This window comes from Pseudopipra pipra, chromosome 1 (genome assembly GCF_036250125.1).
Source record: "Pseudopipra pipra isolate bDixPip1 chromosome 1, bDixPip1.hap1, whole genome shotgun sequence".
NCBI classification, from domain to species: domain Eukaryota; kingdom Metazoa; phylum Chordata; class Aves; order Passeriformes; family Pipridae; genus Pseudopipra; species Pseudopipra pipra.
The window spans coordinates 101,062,710-101,081,698 of record NC_087549.1 but is presented as its reverse complement, the minus strand read 5'-3'; the positions used below and the strand labels follow the sequence as shown (position 1 = coordinate 101,081,698).

The 18,989-nt window shown below is 38.9% G+C and overlaps 1 protein-coding gene across 5 annotated transcripts in view; it reads right to left on the bottom strand.

The window, feature by feature from the left end:
- Positions 1-4,983: 4,983 nt before the first annotated feature.
- Positions 4,984-18,989, bottom strand: part of POU6F2 (POU class 6 homeobox 2) — a 312,905-nt gene continuing 298,899 nt past the window's right edge. For 4 of the 5 annotated variants that reach the window (XM_064668011.1, XM_064668000.1, XM_064668032.1 and 1 more), the window contains exons 9-10: positions 13,121-13,289; positions 4,984-9,938 (exon numbers count right to left, since the gene is read on the bottom strand). In XM_064668011.1, the coding sequence (XP_064524081.1) occupies positions 9,434-9,938; positions 13,121-13,289 (674 nt within the window). In that variant the 3' untranslated portion in view covers positions 4,984-9,433. The remainder of the gene's footprint in view (positions 9,939-13,120; positions 13,290-18,989) is intronic. The other variant, XM_064668022.1, reaches the window with a different exon arrangement.

The following is an 18,989-nucleotide window of genomic DNA, read 5'->3' as shown; positions in this document are numbered from 1 at the left end:
GGAAAAATGGTAAAAAACACCACAGTGCCTTCTCTGCAAAAAGAAATTAAAGGATCTTCATAGCTTTGTCTTCATTTCAGTTTATAGTTAAAAGATAAGTTAATATGTTTCAGAGAAAAGTATAAAGAGTTCATGAGGACATGAGATGTTAAAAACTATAGCATTAGCTGGAATTGGCTGCTGTAGTTGCCAAGCCATTCTCAATGGTATTTGAAAAGTCATGGCAGTCAGGTGAAGTCCCAGGTGACTGGAAAAGGGGAAACATATCCATCTTTAAAAAAGGTAGAAAGGAAGACTTTGGGAACTACCAGCTTGTCGGCCTCATCTCTGTGCCTGGGAAGATCATGGCACAGATCCTCCTAGAAGCCGTGCTAAGGCAGATGGAGGACAGGGAGGTGATTGGAGACAGCCAGCCCAGCTTCACCAAGGGTAAGTCCTTCCTGACCAACCCAGTGGCCTTCTATGATGGACTGACTATGTCAGTGGAGAAGGGGAGGGTTACAGATGTAAAACCTCTGTAAAACCTTTGACACATTCCCCCACACCATCCTTCTCTCTAAACTGGAGAGAAATGGATTTAATGAGTGGACTGTTAGGTGGATAAGAAATTGGTTGGATGGTTGCATCCAGAGGGTAGTGGTGAACGGCTCAGATTCACAGTGGACGTCAGTGACAAGTGGTGTCCTGCAGGACTCTGTTTTGGGACCAGTGTTATTTAGTATCTTCATTAATAACATAGACAAAGAATCAAGTGCACCCTCAGCAAATTTGCTAATGATACCAAGCTAAGGGGTGAGGTTTCCACACCTGAAGGATGAGATGCCATCCAGAGGGACCTGGACAAGCTCGAGCATTGGGCCTATGGGAATCTCGTGAAGTTTAACACAGCTATGTGCAAAGTTCTGTGCCTGGGTTGGGGCAATCTCCTCTATCAATACAGGCTGGGGGATGAGGGGATTGAGAGCAGCCCTGCCAAGAAGGAGTTGGGGGTGCTGCTGGATGAGGGGCTGGACATGAGCCAACAGTGTACACTTGCAACCCAGAAAGGCAAACACATCCTGGGCTGCATCCAAAGGAGAGTGGCCAGCAGATCAAGGGAGGTGATTCTGCTCCTCTACTCCACTCTGGTGAGGCCCAGCCTGGAGTACTGAGTCCAGCTCTGGGGTCTCAAGCACAGGAAGGACATTGACCTGTTGGAGAAAGTCCAGAGGAGGTCCAGCAAGATCATTAGAGGGATGGAGCATCTTTCCTATGAGGAAAGACTGACAGAATTTATGTGTTCAGCATGGAAAAGAAAAGGTAGTCTAATTGCAGTCTTCCAGTACCTAAAGGGAGCCCACAAGTAGTGATAGGACAAGGGGGAATGGATTCAAACTAAAAGAGGGTAGGTTTAGATTAGATATTAGGAACAAATTCCTTACTGTGAAGGTGGTGAGGCACTGGAACAGGTTGCCCAGAGAAGTTGTGGATGGCCCATCCCCAGAGTTGTTCAAGGCCAGGCTGGGTGTAACTCTGAGCAACTTGGTTTAGTGAAAGGTGTCTCTGTCCCTGACAGGGTTGGATGTAGATGTTCTTTAAGGTCCTTTCCAACCCAAACCATTCAATTAATGATTCTATGATTAAAAACTAACAGGAATGACTGAAAGTAAGCACAAGTACTTCAATGACTTAAAAAAAAAAAGCGTGGGCATGCAGAGGTTACATGCTGCAGCCAGGAAATCCATGCTGCTGGGATAATCCTACTTTCCCCAGGATCAATTGCAAATTGCCACACAATTCAGATTTGTGTAGTGTCACCATCTTACCGTCTTCTAAGACCCTCAGGATCCTGCAACCATTTAAGGAACTATTCTGGGACCATCACTGACAGAGAACATACAAGGTGGGAGACCTTCCTGTTGATGGTACTGACGGATAGATTGGATGGAGCATGGAATTTTGTTCATTGAAAACCAGGAGTCATTAACTGAACACTAACATTATGTTAGTGTTAGATGTCTGAAAAGAAGGGAGTGAGTCTATACCTGACAAGCTTGTTGATGCTGTGCTGGTGAAGGCTGGGCCGCAATTTTAAGCTGCTACATCACAAAACCAGAATCTTGTGTTCTTTTAGGGCTGTCCCACTCCTGTAGTCCCTACCATGGTCTTGGTACCTCCAAAGCCATTTTTTGCTGCTCCTTGATTTTGTGCGAGTTTGTGACCTGACCCAAGACCCACCCACACTGAGTGTCTGTGTGATCACACACACAGCTCTTGGGCTGAGAAGTGTTTTGACATGAGGCCACTGATCATGCAATAATACAAGAAGTTCAGTGACTATAAAATTAAAGACTCAATATTACATGAACTGCTACGTGTCCTCCCTACAGCTGCTTTGGTGATTATACAAGGCTGCTGCCAGCCTTTTAGAGAAACCAGGGCAACTGGAGTCTGGATTGAAAAACATTCACTGCTGGTGGTCTACATGCTGACTCTCTTCTCAGTCTGGGCCAATGTTGTCTGTCCACAGTGTGGCAAAATGCAACAGTAAAGGATTGTGAGCGAGAAAAAAACCCCCAACATACAGGTCTGTTGAGCACAGGGAGAGAAAAGGAAAAAAATTTCCAAGTCTTTAATTATCAATTATTTTCAAGAACTTCACAATCTCATACGAGACTGTTTTGTATTAAAGTTGAATACTCAGATTAAAAAACAAACCACAAGAGAACCCTCCCTCTTGACAAGTCTGTTTTGCTTCCTGAGTGGTTGTTTAATTGAAGTTTAAGTCAGTAGAAGAGAGTCTTCACTTATCCAAGCCCTGGTAGTACTATAAGCTTTTCTCACAGGTATACATTTAGACTGTGATCAGTCCTAAAGCATCTGCACAGTGGAACACGCTGTATAAAAACACGTATTGTACAACTTCTGTGTTGTTCTCTAACACTTAGTGCCAACTCTCCTCCCATCACACCTGTCTTAAGGGAAGGGCAGGGCACAGACAGCATTTATTGTTTATCAAGAATATTGCAAATATGTTCTTTTGGGGGGGGGGTGTTGGGCTTTTTTTGCTAGAAGTACAACAGAGAGGACTGGAAAGCATTGTGCCTCTAAAGCTTTTTGTCCTTTATGTTGCACTTCAGGAGCTCTGAAATAGCCATTTCTAGAAATTTGATTTTTAAGCAGTCAGTAAGGGGAGTGGGGTGGTGGTGAAGTCTTATAGTCAGCGTTCACTGGCTTTAGGGTAGCATCAATTTTGAGATTTCAGTGATCAGTGGGAGCATGATTCAATTTGCAAAGTCACCATTTCTTTCAACAAAATAGATCCAGGTTATTTGGATCTATAATGGTTAGGTAGGGTCAGTTGCCTATGAGGCAGCTAAAACACCTATAGTATGATCAAAAGAGGAAGTTTTGCATTTTTAAAAATGGTAGGGGGGAAAAACCTCTAACCGATGTATGCTTGTTGCTTTATCACTATTGAACAAAAAGATAAGTGTTCAGCTTTTAGTAGGGGATATAAAGGCACCAGGGGTCATTCTTCACGCCCTTGTATCACTGTAAGTAGATGAATTATGTGGGCTTGAAGTATGGCTGTTAGACCATGGTATGGAGGCATGACGCCTAGAGGAGCTGATGCAATTTTGGTGCCCCTGTGAGTCTAGGGTGTGCTAGGCTAAACATTATGTTTGGTGTGGAGCAGGTATTTACCAGTGGGTACATGTAAAGACTCTACAGTCCCAAGACATCCCTCTTGGGGATTAACTGTGTTAATTAACTCCCTGTGAGTAGGTGGTGTGTGGAAACCTGTAGTCACTACTTTTGTAATGAAGCAGGCACATGATGGGTTAGCCCATAATACAAAATACAAAATGGCAGTGTAGGTAGTACTAAGAAATGACTTCTTCTTTCTCTTTGTTCCCAGCTTCTGTTTACCTTTGGATTCAGCTGCTTTTGTTTCAGACCAAAGGAGGATTTGGGCACCTAAAAACTTGTCTACTTTTCCCACATATGATAACTGGTCTAACAAAATGCTATACCTCTTCCATATCTACCTTGTTTATGAAGCCTCTATCAACATATCCACAAGAAAGCTACCTTTTCTTTCTCTTTCTGATGCATCACATAAAATACAGAAAAAATGCACAGAAAAGGAAAATTCCAATCTGGAAAAAAATCAGGACAAATAAATATTCCAGGTGCTCCCTGGATTTTCTAATCAAATAAATATTTTGGTTTAGTTTTTGATTATTTAACACATGATACTGGAAATGTAAAACAATATTTAACAAAATCAAAGGAAAAAGTCCTTACAAGCGTTTTGTTCCCAAATCTCAAACACAATATTCTAAGATTGTCAGAGCTTTTATTTAATGGGCTGTTTTTTTCAAAAACAACTTTATAATTCAACTAATTCATTTCTCAAATTGTGCTGATTTTTCAGAATCATGTATTTAGATAGAACTCAGTATAACTCAAAGTAAGCAGCCTGAAAAAAGAGGCATTTCTGTGACCTAATATCTAATTACAGAAAGAAATGAGCAATGAACCTCATGAGCTCTGCAAAAATGCAAGAGAAATCATTTGAATGGCTGACCCATTCTTGCTACCACACTTCCCTTCTATCACTTACCAGGACTTTGTTATGGAACTGTGGAAGCACGGGGAGATACACTGTTTCTGGCCTTCATGTCCATCTGTGCTTTGCTCCGTTTGGCCTGGGGGATAACACACACTCACCTGGGTGATTCCAGAATATTCCTGAGGTAGATCCTCTACTCTCCATCCCTGTAGAGAAAATAAGACATCGGCAATGCATGCACCCACTCTGGGTACAGAAACAGTGTTTAGTTTTGTAGATAAAGTTATGCCTCACAGTGCAAATGGATTTTCTTTCTTCCTTTCTTTCAAGCATTTAACTATTTTTGTATTGAACTGATGTGAAATTACATGAGCTTGGATAATGTAAATAATGCATGAGATTTAAGACAGACACATGAAAGGAGCTTATTTTTCATGTCAAACAATTCTTTATTTTTTATGGTACAAATTAAAAGTGACAGATCTGAAGCTGTTAAGAAATACACAAAGTGCAGCTTTACTGACCATACAGATATTGCTCTAGATTAAGTACAGTTTTTGTCAGTTTTTTTTATTTTTTTTTTCATGTTAAGCAACCTGTGCAGATAAATCAGCTTTGGTTTCAAAGTCAGAGTAGTAAGGAGCTTCTAAATATCCAGTTTGTTTTCTTGGTCACAAGTCCACCATATTGACTCCTTTTGCATTTATTCATATTTTTTAACAACACAATACAGTCCATTTTGTACTGCCATCTTTCCTGCTGCATGCTCCATGCATGGAAAAACAGATCTCTTTGCAGTGCTTCATAAGTGACCCTGGTGACCATTCTGTAGTTTATAGCACATAGGACAAAAATAATAATAATAATTATAATTATAATAATAATAACAATAATAATAATAAATAATATCACTTTTTAACAATAAATAAACAAATGTGCCCCACATAATCTTGAGTTGGAAACAAGCAAACCACGTGACGAAAAGCTCATTACAAAATGTTTTCCAAACAGATTTTACAGTCAAACATTGACATGGAAATCAATTTACTCTCTTATCTTCTTATTTGAATGTTGGTCAATAACTGGGTACAAGTAGAGTGCTGAGGTAAAACACTGATGAACAGTTTTATTTTTGTATTTTTTTTAAATAGTAACAGTTTAGTATTGCGAGATTGTCAGCAACATTTAGCCATATCTATACAATGTGCATATACCTACATACATTGAGCTTTGGTCCAGCATTGAGAAGACGAGCAAAGGCATTTTACATATTTCTTTTTGGTTATAGCTTGAGTTCTTTGATACGCCTCTACTTGTTCCTTCCTAGCTCCTTTTTGCTTTCTTGTTCTCTCTTTTTATTTTTTTTTCTTTTCATTTCTTTTCTTTTCTTTTTTTGGCTTTTTTTTCTTTTTCAGTAGTAACATAAAGAAATTTGAACCATTTGAATGCATTTGATTTCTTCAACTGTCCAAAATAGCTTTTTAGTGAAAAACATAAAAAGACAAAATCAGAACAATAAGTGAACCCTTGGTTCATTATTCAAATAATATTTATACATATATTTTAAAAAATTCAATTATCAATCAATTGGAAAACCATTAAACAATCACATATGACTGAAGAGACTTTTGTTTCATTTGCTGGTAGCAATCTATCCTTTAGTCACATGCAAAATTAAAAGGTATTCAAATGTTATGAGTACATGAAAATTGTTTACAAATGGAAATGAGAAATGTTGCTAGTAACAAAATAAAACAAAATATTTATGGCCTCCCAAAGATATGTGACTCACACATAATTTATCTTCCTAAGAATCTGTTCAGGCACCATTTATGCCTCATTGCAAATATTTGTTTATAGAAAAATTAATATAAGAAGCATTACAACACTTTATAAATAATTTACAAAACATAATACAAAATTAGAAAACTGTAAAAAAAATCACTGCACATGAATGGTTTTAAGACTGTGGGATGAACATTATTTTTATTTCCAAGCTGGCAATTTATATTTATTTTACATTTTCACTGTCCTAGTTTTATCCTTCTGATATGTACTTTGGAACAGAAAAGAGCTTATGTAACTGCTGCCAGCATATTTTTAAACATTTAGTATCTTTCATACACTGTTTAGTTAACTTTTCTTCTTGAGGGATTTTTCTTCATGGAATTTAGAGCAGTCCCTGGGAGAATTGGAAATTTCATTTTTAGGCAAAGAATGGTTGATGGGGATGGAACGGGGGAGACTATGGTCTTAAGGATGACTGAATGGGTAATTGTGTATGTGGGATTAATGACTGGGCAATTAGGACTGTACTGGAGACACGGGTAGGATTTCAGGAGTGTCTGCTTCAAATACGATCTGTTCTTCCCTGCTTCCCTGTTGGCTTCTGGTTGGTGGTCTGATCGTTATGTAAATTGAACTGTGGCCACAAATTTGGGGCTGTTTGATATAGATAACAGAGATATTTCTGTGGATATAGGTATCTTTGGAGACAGAGGGCAAAAAAACCCAAAAACTCAGAGGGGCAGATGTAGCTATGAGACTCTCTTTACTTTACATGCTCAGCTTGGGTAAAGCATCTTCTTTGTCCCTCACAATTTGCCTGTGGTTACTGAGGTGATTTTCCCCCAGCAGTTATTTATATATCAACAGTTGAAAAAGAGTCAATAACAATCTTCACTCTCCTCCTCATAAAAGCAATACTGAAAATATCCTTAAACATACCCTGCTGAAGCTTAAAGCCTAAAATGCATTTGCTGGACGTGAGCCCATCCTGGAGTACTGGATTGTCAGTGCTCTCCAACCCTGACCTTTGAGAGTGCTCACATTTAGAAGCAGTTTCTGGCCCTGATAATGGTTCTCTGAAACCTTAAAACTCCCCCAGCCATGCAGCAAATACCACACTCTACAAGGCAAATCCCATTAATAAAATAGTGAGGGCCAGATTCAAAGCCTATTGAAATCAATGAAAGTCTGTTTCTTTCACTAAGTTTTGGAGTTCTTGAGTTCTGGAAAACTCTGTTAATAAAAGAGGTGTTATTTGAAGACTCCAGCACTTCAGGAACTTCCTTCAACATCCTGGGTAGATCGGAATCCAGTACAACCATCCTAAGGTCAAGGACTGCAATCAGGAGTTATACCAGCAGAATTTTACCATTTCTACAGTGAGTTGAACCAAATCACTGATGTTTTTTTTTTGGGAAGACCTGATCAAGACACAGCTTTCACCCTAACAGGGCTGAACCCCAAAGGCTGGAGCAGAACTCAGCCAAAGATGAAAATTGCAGACAACCCTCACAGGTCAGCTCATACCCCAACAAGAACCTGAAACACTTTTCTTTTGCCCTAAGCATTGGTATACTTGTAGGTCCAATGACCACAGTATTTTAGTGGTTTGTCCAATCAAAAAGGAAGCCACAGAGGTAAACTGTCTTTAAAGGAAAATCAGTTCACCTACATATTGCAGGTGACCCACCTTACATTACCAAGGGATATTCACTGGGTTTCTCTACATCCCAGTTGCTTATGCTAGCCAGTGGCCACAGCAAACACCAGCAGAAACACATCATCCTACTGAAGAAGTTAACAGGGCAAACATCAGTATCAGGATAACACAAAAAAAGGCAAAAGAAACAAAACACTACCATTGAAACAGTCCATAGTGATCTAACGATCAAAACCTCCTCATCGCTTCTTGGCCTGTCAATTTGTTTTCATCAGAATCTCAAAAAATTTCTTTGGCTAGCAGACTTTGGAGAGAAATTGCTTCAAATGGAACTACAATATAGATGCAGTATCAAACCAAGTGTGCAGTTTATATTTATACTACAAAATGAGTTTTGGTAACCTCTGCAGGTTCACAGCCAAAGGACAAAGAAATCCCAAGCCACACATTTGACAAAAAGCACAATGTTCAGTGTGGGCTGACAGTCCACCAGACATAATCCTAATCCTTCTTGGTCCTCTGTTGCATTTCAGTGTATCAATATAAAAGTCTTCAAACAGTACTGAGTTATGTGGGTTTGGGGAAGGGGTGGAGAATGAGCTAGAAGGGAGGAGGCAGTAAATAGAATCAGAACCAAAAAGTAAAAAAAGAAAAATGCAAACCAAAACACACACCCTTAGAAGAGAAACACCAAACCCCACAAATCACAATAAAAAGAAGTTATTTTTGGCACCCAAACACTAGGAGATTGCAAAACTCTGGACTAAAAGAAAAGGAGGTGACCACTATGGAATGGCTTTAACACCTGTTTGTACACACCTGCAGGGGTGCAAACAAGAATGAGAGAAACTAATCCTGTTGTTTTTCTCTTTGCAAAATACAAATGTAAAAATTCATAACACAATTTTACACTCATAAAAGAGTAGACTAACAATCTAGTTTGCAATGCCATGTTTCTGACTTTGGTTAATAGTTTTCATAGTGAATCAGCACTTGATACCTGAAAGGCTACAATCACTCCTCCAGGTGGCAGGCTTGTATTCTCTTTTAAACAGATAAAAGTTTTTTCTTTTTTTTTTTTTTTTGTTTGTTTTGTTTTTCCTTAAAATGTGTTCATATTTTCATAATATACAGAAAAAAGTAAGCAGTTATTTGGTTTACTTTAAGTCCATTTAAAAAAAACTGGCTTTTTCTTTTTTTTGGGAACTAATTCTACGACACACATACACACAAAGTGTCGTGTATTTTTTTTTTAAATAGGAAAACCCATGGACATTTACAAACTGTTCTGTCCTTCTTGTAGTTTTCTCAGTCTTTTACTTACAAGGGTGATGAATAGGTATTTTCTCAGAGTTCAAATGGTTGCGTTTCTGTTGGTGCAATTTTGTTTTCTGTGTGGTTTTGTTTTGTTTTGCTTTGTTTTGTTTTTAGGAATTTTCTTCCAGAGAGTCTGTTAAAGGCTCCATAGGAACTGCTGTCGCAGGCTCATGTTGTTTCAAACGTTTAATTGTGTTCTTCAGTGCTTGCCTCTTATTGCAGAACCAAACTCTAACTACTTCTCGGTCATAGTTCAGTTTCTCTGCAATCTCTGTCATTTCTTGCCCAGAGGGATGTGTGTTCTTCTCAAAGTGGGCATTCAAGATTTCAAGGGCTTGTGGCGTGAATGAGGTACGCCTCTTGCGCTTTTTGGATGGTTCACTTCCAATAAACTCGGTAAGGTTCTGCATACCTGCTCGATGGCGGGCCTCAGCCTCAGCCATCCACCGCTCAAGCACCGGCTTTATCTTCTGGGCACTTTTAGGGGTGATGTCCAGCTTTTCAAACCTGGCAGGATACAAAAGGCCAGGGTTCAGTTTGGCTGTCAGACTGCTAGCTATAGTGTTCTCTTGGGCTTCCTGTGGTAGGAAAAAGTGGCTTCTCAGGATGGTGTGTCTGAGGGAAAATTGAGAAAGAAGAGTCTTACACTGATGCTCTGCCAGGGTGGGACTTCCTGCCTGCCTAACTAATTGACTGGCAGAGGTAATTTACAATGGATTATGAAAACTGTCAGATAGGTATATCTATAAGTATATATATAAAACTAGATATTTAAGCTAACACATAATGAGCACTACAACAAAATTCTAAGTACGCTAAATAATGTAGGTTAAGAGTCACATTTTCATATTTCTGATGATCTTCACAACCCTTAAGACTAAGTCTAACTACAGGAAATGATATCAAAGGCAATTGCATTTTATAATCTTATCTTTGTGATTAATCCTTTTGTTTTCCTTCCCATCCTGTGTTGTCCAAGCACCACAGCCTTAATAATACAAGCCAATGGCAGTCACTAGCCTCTGAATATCAGGTTTCCTTTCTGTTTTTTCAGCAATTTTCACTGTTTGTAAGTTAATGCTATATCCCTTTTCTAGGTTGGAAAAAGATTCCCATAGCCACGGTGGTGTTCAGCTGAAACAGCTGGACACTTCGCAATTATCTTGACTGCCCCCACAATGTGCAAAGAAGAACTCATGTTTTCCAGATGAAACCCAGCATAATAGTCTACTAATATGCTGTGGCACCGAGCTGAGTTTATTGTGGGATTTCTGCAAACTGTACCAGAATGATATCATTTCCTGTAAATAAGGTCTTCTATATATCATTTTGCCATCAAAAGTCTTTTGCCAAACCAGATTTTACAAGTATTATAAAACATCTGGAAAAGCAGCCACACAAAGCTTTAATCCTTTCAAAAACAAGCAGAAGAGCTGAGTTCACACTTCAAGTCTTACAGGTAATTGTTTCTTTCCTTTACTGAGTTCATCCTCTTTTGCTACACATTAAAAAATCTTAACCCAAGTCTTCTGGTGCCACCCATTTGTATTTCCCCACTTCGCATGTTGCAGTATTTAATGTTGCAGAAAGGCAACAATTATTGCATGATGCTGCTCTGCTCTCCAGCCCAGCCAGTGCTGAAACACCACCATCACTACTAATCACAGCACGCTCTGGAGATGAGACAACCGAGTCAGTGCCTTTGTGCAAAGAAACTCAGTGACTGGAGTTGGTAATTTTTAGTGTCACTATTCAGCATGTGGAGGCAGCAGAAAATATTCCAGCAAGAAACAAAGCATTTCTCACAAACAAAGAATAAGACAAGGAATAATTTCAGATAATAACACTCCAAAGAATTTGTAACTGGTGCCTGACATCCTAATGTGTTATTGACTACAACATGTCCAGTGATATTTCAGGCTGAAGAGTGTGTTTTCAAATGTATTGTCTCAAGCTAAAGAAAACACTGTTATTTGCATGCATAACATATCAAAGTGATATATTGCTAATATGACCTGCACAGGCCAGCAGGAGACTCTACTTTTGTCTTTGAGTTGGTTGTTTAACTTGTTTGCCTTACTGTCTCTTCCATTAACCTGGAGTTCATACTGAATCTCCTTTGGTACCCTTAAAAGAAAAGTTAAATCTACTATTTCTGAGGAACACATACTTGTTCTTCAACACAGCTTGTCTTGGTGCTTAACAAAAAATGCACAGTCATAGCTTGTTATTACACTCTGAAGTGGTATCCATCTGGAGCATGCAAAGGAAATTAAAAAACCCTGTAACCTTGCAAGTATTTGGGACCAGCTTGTGCACCCATTCCTCATGTTCTGAGAAATTTGTCCCTCTAAAGATCCCTCTGTAAAATGTCTCACCATCCCCAGTGTTTTCTCAAGGTGTGAGAAAGAATGAATGAAATGAGAAGGCAGAAAACTAAACAAAAGCAAAGGAAACTGCAACGTGTCTCTTTAAAGTATAGTATATTAAAGAGCAACTTAAGGCTACAAAAAATTGTCAGTTGCTAAAACTCCACCTGTTTTAGGCATTCTTTATCTACTGACCACAAGGAAGAAAAAAAAAATAAGAATTAAACCTTAGTATTAGGGAACAATAGCATTCATATCGTTGGCACTGCTTGTTACTGTTGATACTGTAGTACATGTTTGGCGTAACGATATACAAGTCTTGAAACAAATTTCCCAGCAGTAGTATCCTTGTATAGACTGAATAAAGGTTATTTTCTACAGGGAGGTATCTTATAAGAAAAAACAGTAGGGGAGACCATAGAAGTGAGAGGATCCTATGGAGCTTTTTGTATTTAACAACAATCAATGGGTTTTATGGAAAATCATTGAGCAAAATGTGAGCTGCAAGCTCACTACCCCATACTGATGTTATTTATAACCTTAGTCTTTAACTGCAGGAAAAGTACACTTCCGTTCTATGGGGAATACATTAAAAGTATAAAGAGCAGATAAAAAGACAGAGCATTTCATGGATCACCAAGAACGAAATCCACTTAAATGAGCTTAGAGTTGGTTTCTTGGCTTTCACTGATGGGGAAGGACTATAAGGCATTGCCCAAGAGGAAAAAGCTGTTACCTAAGTGTGTTTGTTACCTCATGCATAAACATGGGATTACTTTAACACACATACATGTATATAAGGCGTTTGCTTCTACTTTAACTCTGTCAAGACTGTATTATGATTTCTTATGATTAGAACAGATTTCTGCTTCTGTTTTGCATGCATGGGTTTGTCTGGTTTTTTTAGTAAACATTTGGGTGATAAAAGATGAATAGCTGCTGGTTTGCAAGATAGCAGGAAGGCTATTTTTTTCCCTTCTATGTTGCCTAGGTAAATCATCATTAACATCCTCTATGTGAAGTGCTAACCACAGTAATATAGGTTTTAACTTAGCAGGGATGCAGCCATGAAATATTTGTTCAGTAACCCTATCTGTAGAAAATGGCACAGTATGAAGAGGGTCAGCTGGTGCTTATCCAGCATCAGCAGGGTCTCCAGCTCATCTACGGAATTAAGTCTCAGTGCCAGGAACATTGTTCTCACTTGTTTAAAAAAGAAGGAGATAAAAATAAAAGACCAAAGTTACTCTAGGCTTACACAACAAGAACATTTTATCTGTCAGTTAACATTATTGGCCAATTTAAATCTCAGATTAAATAATAAACTGTAAAGACAGGAGACTCAAACACAAGCATGCTCCTCACAATAAGCTGAATAATTATTAAGAATAAAGGGAGGAGAGGAGAGTTTATGATGTAACTTGTTACCTGCAGATGGCAGACTGGCTATAAGCTGGGCCTTCGGTGGCGCTTAGGGCTTGGCCAACTTGAGTCTGTGTCAGGCCAAGGGACAGGCGCCGGATTTTAAAGGCTTTGGCAAATTCTCGGATTTCTTCCAGGTTAACCCCATCCACCTCTCCAGTGGCTGTTTGAGGATCTGTTGAGATATTTTTTTTAATCATGTCAGTTCTTTGCATCACATATCAGTGGGATAAGCTTACACCAGCTTTCATTGTCAAGATGTTCAAGTTCAATTTTTTTAATACTTATCCCTTTCTCTTCTTCCCCAAACAGAAACAGACTTGCCTTGTCAGGTGTGTTATGAAGTATGTTCTTATTGCTAAAATGCTAACTAGGCTGCATTGTTTGCAGGTGCTGGTGGAAGTTTTTCAAGAACTGAACTTCTGAAAATGGCCAGCTCACCTCAGAGTGAGCCCAGGTACCTGGGCTCTTCACTGCCAGTTAAGCCTTGCAAAATCTTCCCTGGGTTGAGGAGTCATGTTCCCTGTTTTCCTTTCTTATCAGATAGAAAAAGAAGGCTGATGTTAATATATTTATTTCCAGTTTGTGGGGAGGGCTTAAATGTATGTATGAACTGCTTGGATTTTTAACTTAAAATCAAGACTTTCTGACTTATCTAAAATTAATGCCAAATAAAGAGATTCACAACCATTTCTTCCCTTTTCCACAATACACAACACAAACTGCCAGCTGAACATCCAAAATAACACAGCAAATGAACAAATCCAATCAAAATGCTGCCTTTAAAACACATTTGATTTAAAAATCCTCTTTAAAATATGCTTTTCTGAGAAGCAGCCTTTCAAGCTTTTCATTCTGCCTCCCATCAGGTTGATAATCAAGGAGCAGCAACATTGGATTTGGATGGTAATGCTGCACAGTTTTTTACTTTTACATTAGCCCCTCAGAAGATAATACTTATGATGCTGTGAGAATAAATCTGTCCTTCCTCTCTATAGCCGTTTACTGACACAGAAGCCTTTGTCCCTGAAAGGGCACATAATAAAGCATGTCTACCACAGGAAAGCTCCTTTGGAGATGGATAACTCAGTCAATTTAGGACTTATCAAGGGAAATGACACAACAGCTGGAGAATGGAACTTTCTCCCCCCTCCCAAGCTACTGATCCCTGACTAAATGAAAGTGTTCACCAAGTCAGAGACAGCATGGGACTGGGACAGCGGAAGATTTCAAAGTGTTGTGCAATCCTGCACGTAGTGAAGCCATTCTCCCGGTGAGACATCTCTATTGTTCTTCACCTCATTCCTCAGATTTGGAGGTGAAAAGTTTGCAGCACAATAACCCCTCAATTTCTGTAAATGCAAGCAGTTGTGCAAGGACAGAGCTAGACTACATTACTAAACCCTATATAAGAGTGGCTCCTGCTAGTATGACATAGCTGAGGGCTCATCAGCATTACAGTAACAAAGCTTTTATTTTCAGGGGTTTATAAGCCTGGTGTAAAATTTCCTTCTGATGGAAAAACATCCTACAAAAAAATCTTTTTGTCCAATAATAGACAGAGGGTAAAGGGTTTTCTGATATATAAATTCAGCCTGTATCTATTCGTTTCTGGAGTGTAAGAAGCAGACACAGCAACAGTATTTTTAAAATTCTTGTGTATGCAACCAGGGACCACAGGTAAACATTCACATAGGCTGAACCTAGTTTTGACTATGCTTCACACTCAGAATCATCTCTCCTGTTCTCACTGCTGTGCTTGAGCTCACCTGTACACCCATTTACTCCTTCAGTATAAAGCTAGGGTGGGTGCATATCATTTGCTTTTAAGTAGTCAGTGCTATGACAGTGGCCACTCTGGTTTATAAAGTAATCACTTCCATAAAACACAAATAGTGCTATGAAGACCATTCTATTGACATTATCATATAACAGCATAGGTCTGTTTTACTCTATTGCTATTAAAATACCATCAATACGTAGTCTTGGACTCTGTGAACTAATATATGCATGTACATAAATACATTCAAATAAATAACGGGCTTTGTTTAAGCACATTCTGAGCTCTCAGAATAGTTGTGCATATAGTGCACTTCATATTTTAGGAAGAGTGGCTTATTGAAGAAAGTAAATAAACAGTTGTTTCTTAAATTAATTGAATATTCCAGGGAAGGCAGCCCAGTACCACCAGGAAAATAGAGAATACCAGTTCTATTGAGTGGCTGGAACCTACAGTAACAGCATTTCAAGACTCCAAGTTTATATTATTGCATGAGGAAACAATGGCTGTTGTGTCCATGAAACTATTGGGTGCTGGAGAAAGGTAAGAGAGTTGTCTGGGACCATTTCAGGAGGTATGTGTACATATCTCATAAAAAAAAAGAAAGATAGACAAAATTTCACCAGTTGTCCTGGTGGATGGTGAAGGTAGGTGAGGAGAGTTGAAGAAATAAAATCCACAGGCTCTCCTGCATTGAAATCCCTTTTTTTCTACTGAAGGGAATACTTCTCCCAATTTTGAATTCTTCTGAAAATCCCACATGAGTTTGTTGGCAAGTGAAAATATGCTGTGATTATAATAGTTAGGGGAAAGAACTGCTTCAGAGAAATCAGTGCACCCTGAAGGAGAAAGCAAATTTCTGTTGTACAGGGTTCTGCCACAGGAGGGATTACAGGGGGATGATTTCCCCAGTCAGACAGGAGGAGAAATAGCTGGCAGGGAAGGTCCAATGAAAAGTAAATTGGATAAGAAAGGCAGGACAAAACATTGATAATGGAAAATGGACTGGAGCTCAGGGGAAAAAAAGAATAATAATTTGTTTATGGGAAGCATTTTAATTTTATAGTAACAGATGACAGCAAAATGAATTTGGAAGGAAGAAAGGAACTTCATGGAAACACAAGCCTCAGAACGAGGGGAAACTAGTGATTTCCACAAAGAGAACATATGGTGGAAAAGTTAAAGAAATGAGCAGAGGGATGCATAGGAAAATGAAATTAAAAAAGGTAGGAATAATGATGTAGAATTGAAAGAAGAGACAACAAAAAAGACAAAAGATAATAGAGACAGGATGAGACAATACGAAGAAATCATACAGAAGGAACAGGAAGAGTATAGATGAATCTTGAATAAGTTCATCTTGCTTAGGCAGAACTTCTTTTTAAACATCCTTTATTTGGAAATAACCATTTTTTTTGCCTTTAGAATAACTAGCACTTTTTACTGGTTAGGGATGAAGGGGTGATGATGAGATAAAAGTGAAAAGCTATAAAGAAGACCACAATCCAGGGGAAAAAACAGGACAGGAATTAAAAAAAAGAAAGGAAAATATTAAAAACAAAAGTAAGGAGATGCATCTTTTTAAAATTCAGACACATGTTAAAGAAAAATCATAGAGAAAATAAAGTTATTAAAGACCAGTTCTTAATACTTTCTCATTGTACTTTAGTAATGTCTCTGATATGAGGCAACCTCTTGTAAAAGAGTTACTTTCTTTACAGTCACTGTGCAAAAGCTTGCCCCAAATATTTATTTACTGAAGTTATGTTGCTCTATGCACTTTGATTAACCAAACAAGCTGGCTGAATGTGCCTGGTTTTACATGAACTTTGCTATATTTAGGAACAATTTCTGGAATATGGAAAATCTCTGCCAATGTACTCAACTCTAGGACTGCTGCTGGAGGTCTGGACTGCAGTTTTGGAAGGGATGAGGAAAAGGAAGTAACAATATTCCTACCTCAGGAGGGATGAAGAAATCAAAGGAGGCCGCAAGTTGTTTCTTGCTGCCCTCATGCCTATGAACTTCTTTCAGAACCACTGACCCATTGCCCACCTCATCACACTAAAAGACTTTAAATGGACTTTTAGATACTGCTTTTAAATCGCAGGCCTGGTATACAAAGGTCTGCAGCTGGTGTGGAAGCTATGAAGCTAAGAAGGCTTTGTTTAATTATGGGCCACAGCCTTGACAAAGAGGTGCTCCTGCCCTTTAGGGATCTGTGTCTAGAAGCTGAGCAGATTCTACAAAGAAGCAAAACAGGGATGACTTTCTGTCTATTTGTTTCCCCATGTGCAGTCACATTTGTATGCAAATGGATTTTCAGTCATATGAAACAATTTTCAAATTCATGAAGATCGTTTAATACTATTCGTCCAAAAAGTATCACTGGTTTATTATCTACAATAAAAAGCTATGAAGGATCCTGTCTGACTTTTCATGTTCCATTACACAGGTTGTAATGTTACAATCCATTACACATCTTCTCTTACTGCACTGATCGTATTTTCCTCTTTCTTGTAGGCTCTTTCCACATTACTAAAAAGCAGTAGGTAGCTCTACTGTGCCCTGGAACACCATCACCATCACTGTGGCAGCTCAAGCAGTTTAGGTAGGCAGTGTTAGCTCCAGTTTGTGCTTGGCTACATGCTTTCAAGGGTATGCTGGACAGACATTATGGATCCTTGAGATGGCTGGTTTACTTCTGTCTGTGTGAGAATGCTATGTAAATGGCAGAAGTGAGTTGATCTGCCTCTCATGCTACTCCTTCTGTTGGTCTTGAGTGGCTAGAGACTGGATGAAGCTGGAAGCATAAATTCAAAACAACTCTAGAAGTTTTTATTTATGTATAATTATCTATTATGGGTTTTTTTTTCAGGAGATCCCAATCAATAACATCTTCCTTTGGAATGCTCTTAAGACTCTGAATTCTAGTGAGTTAATGTCCAAATGCAACACCTTCCTCAATCTGATAGGATGAAAAGTCTCTTATGGTTGTGGCTCTAGCCTGCTTTGTGACAGGACAACAGTAAAGACAGAGAGACTGACTCGTTGCTCTTCTTGGTGATCATTTCCCATACTCCTCTGATGGCTTCTAGGGAGTGTGGGAGTGGCATCAGCATGATTTGGATGCAGAGGGGGCAAAAATTAACCTTTAGTCTAGAAAAGAAAAAAAATGATGGAAGGAAAAAGCCAGACTTGAAGACTACTAAGGAACATGGATTTGAGTCTGAACTGGAGGGAGAGAGGGCCTGACTGTGCAGAGAGTAGTAATCACTGTGGTAGAGGAAAGAAAATAGGTAAAAAGAAGTAGCACTAGTGATAAAATAAGATAGAGGAGGACAGAAACTACCTAATAAAAAGATTGGTAACAGGGCACAGGTATGGTCTGGGGGCAGTGACTGAATGAGAGCTGGAGGGGAGGAAGTGAAAAGGGAAGAGGAGCTGGGCAATGGTGGACTATAGTGAAAGAACTGCAGGGAAAAGGCTAGAGGAAAATGGAGGCAAAGGGAGCATAGACTGTGTGGAGAACAGTGTGAGGAAGTAATGGGACTGGAAAAGGACAAGCAGTGAATGGAGTCAAGCCTGAGAGGATCAAATAAAAATTTGTGTATCTCCCACTCATGCCCAAATAGAATCACAGAATCACAGAATCCACCAGGTTGGAAAAGAAATCCAAGAGCATCAAGTCCAACCCCTGATATATAGATATTCCTGTGCCTCATACTCCTCTGCTCTCAGCCAAAAGCATAAGCACAGCATGTATCTTATTCCTTTTAGAGCAGGACAAACAAGGTGATAACAGAATTATCAGCTTTTCCATCCATCCAGCAGAAGATCTCCTATTTCCAACTACAAACATAAGCATTATCTCACTATATGATTGATTTATGTTACTATTTTCCTTTTGTAACAACCTTGAAATGTATCCAAGGAAAAAATAAAAGTAAAAGAACATCCTTAGAGCTGCAGAAATAAACACTCAGAAGCTACAAAATTCTGGAGTTACAACAGCCCACAACACAGTGTAGCATAGATTTTGAGCCCTGGACTACCAGTTAATTTTCATGTGCCCTGTCCAGTGCACAGGATGAA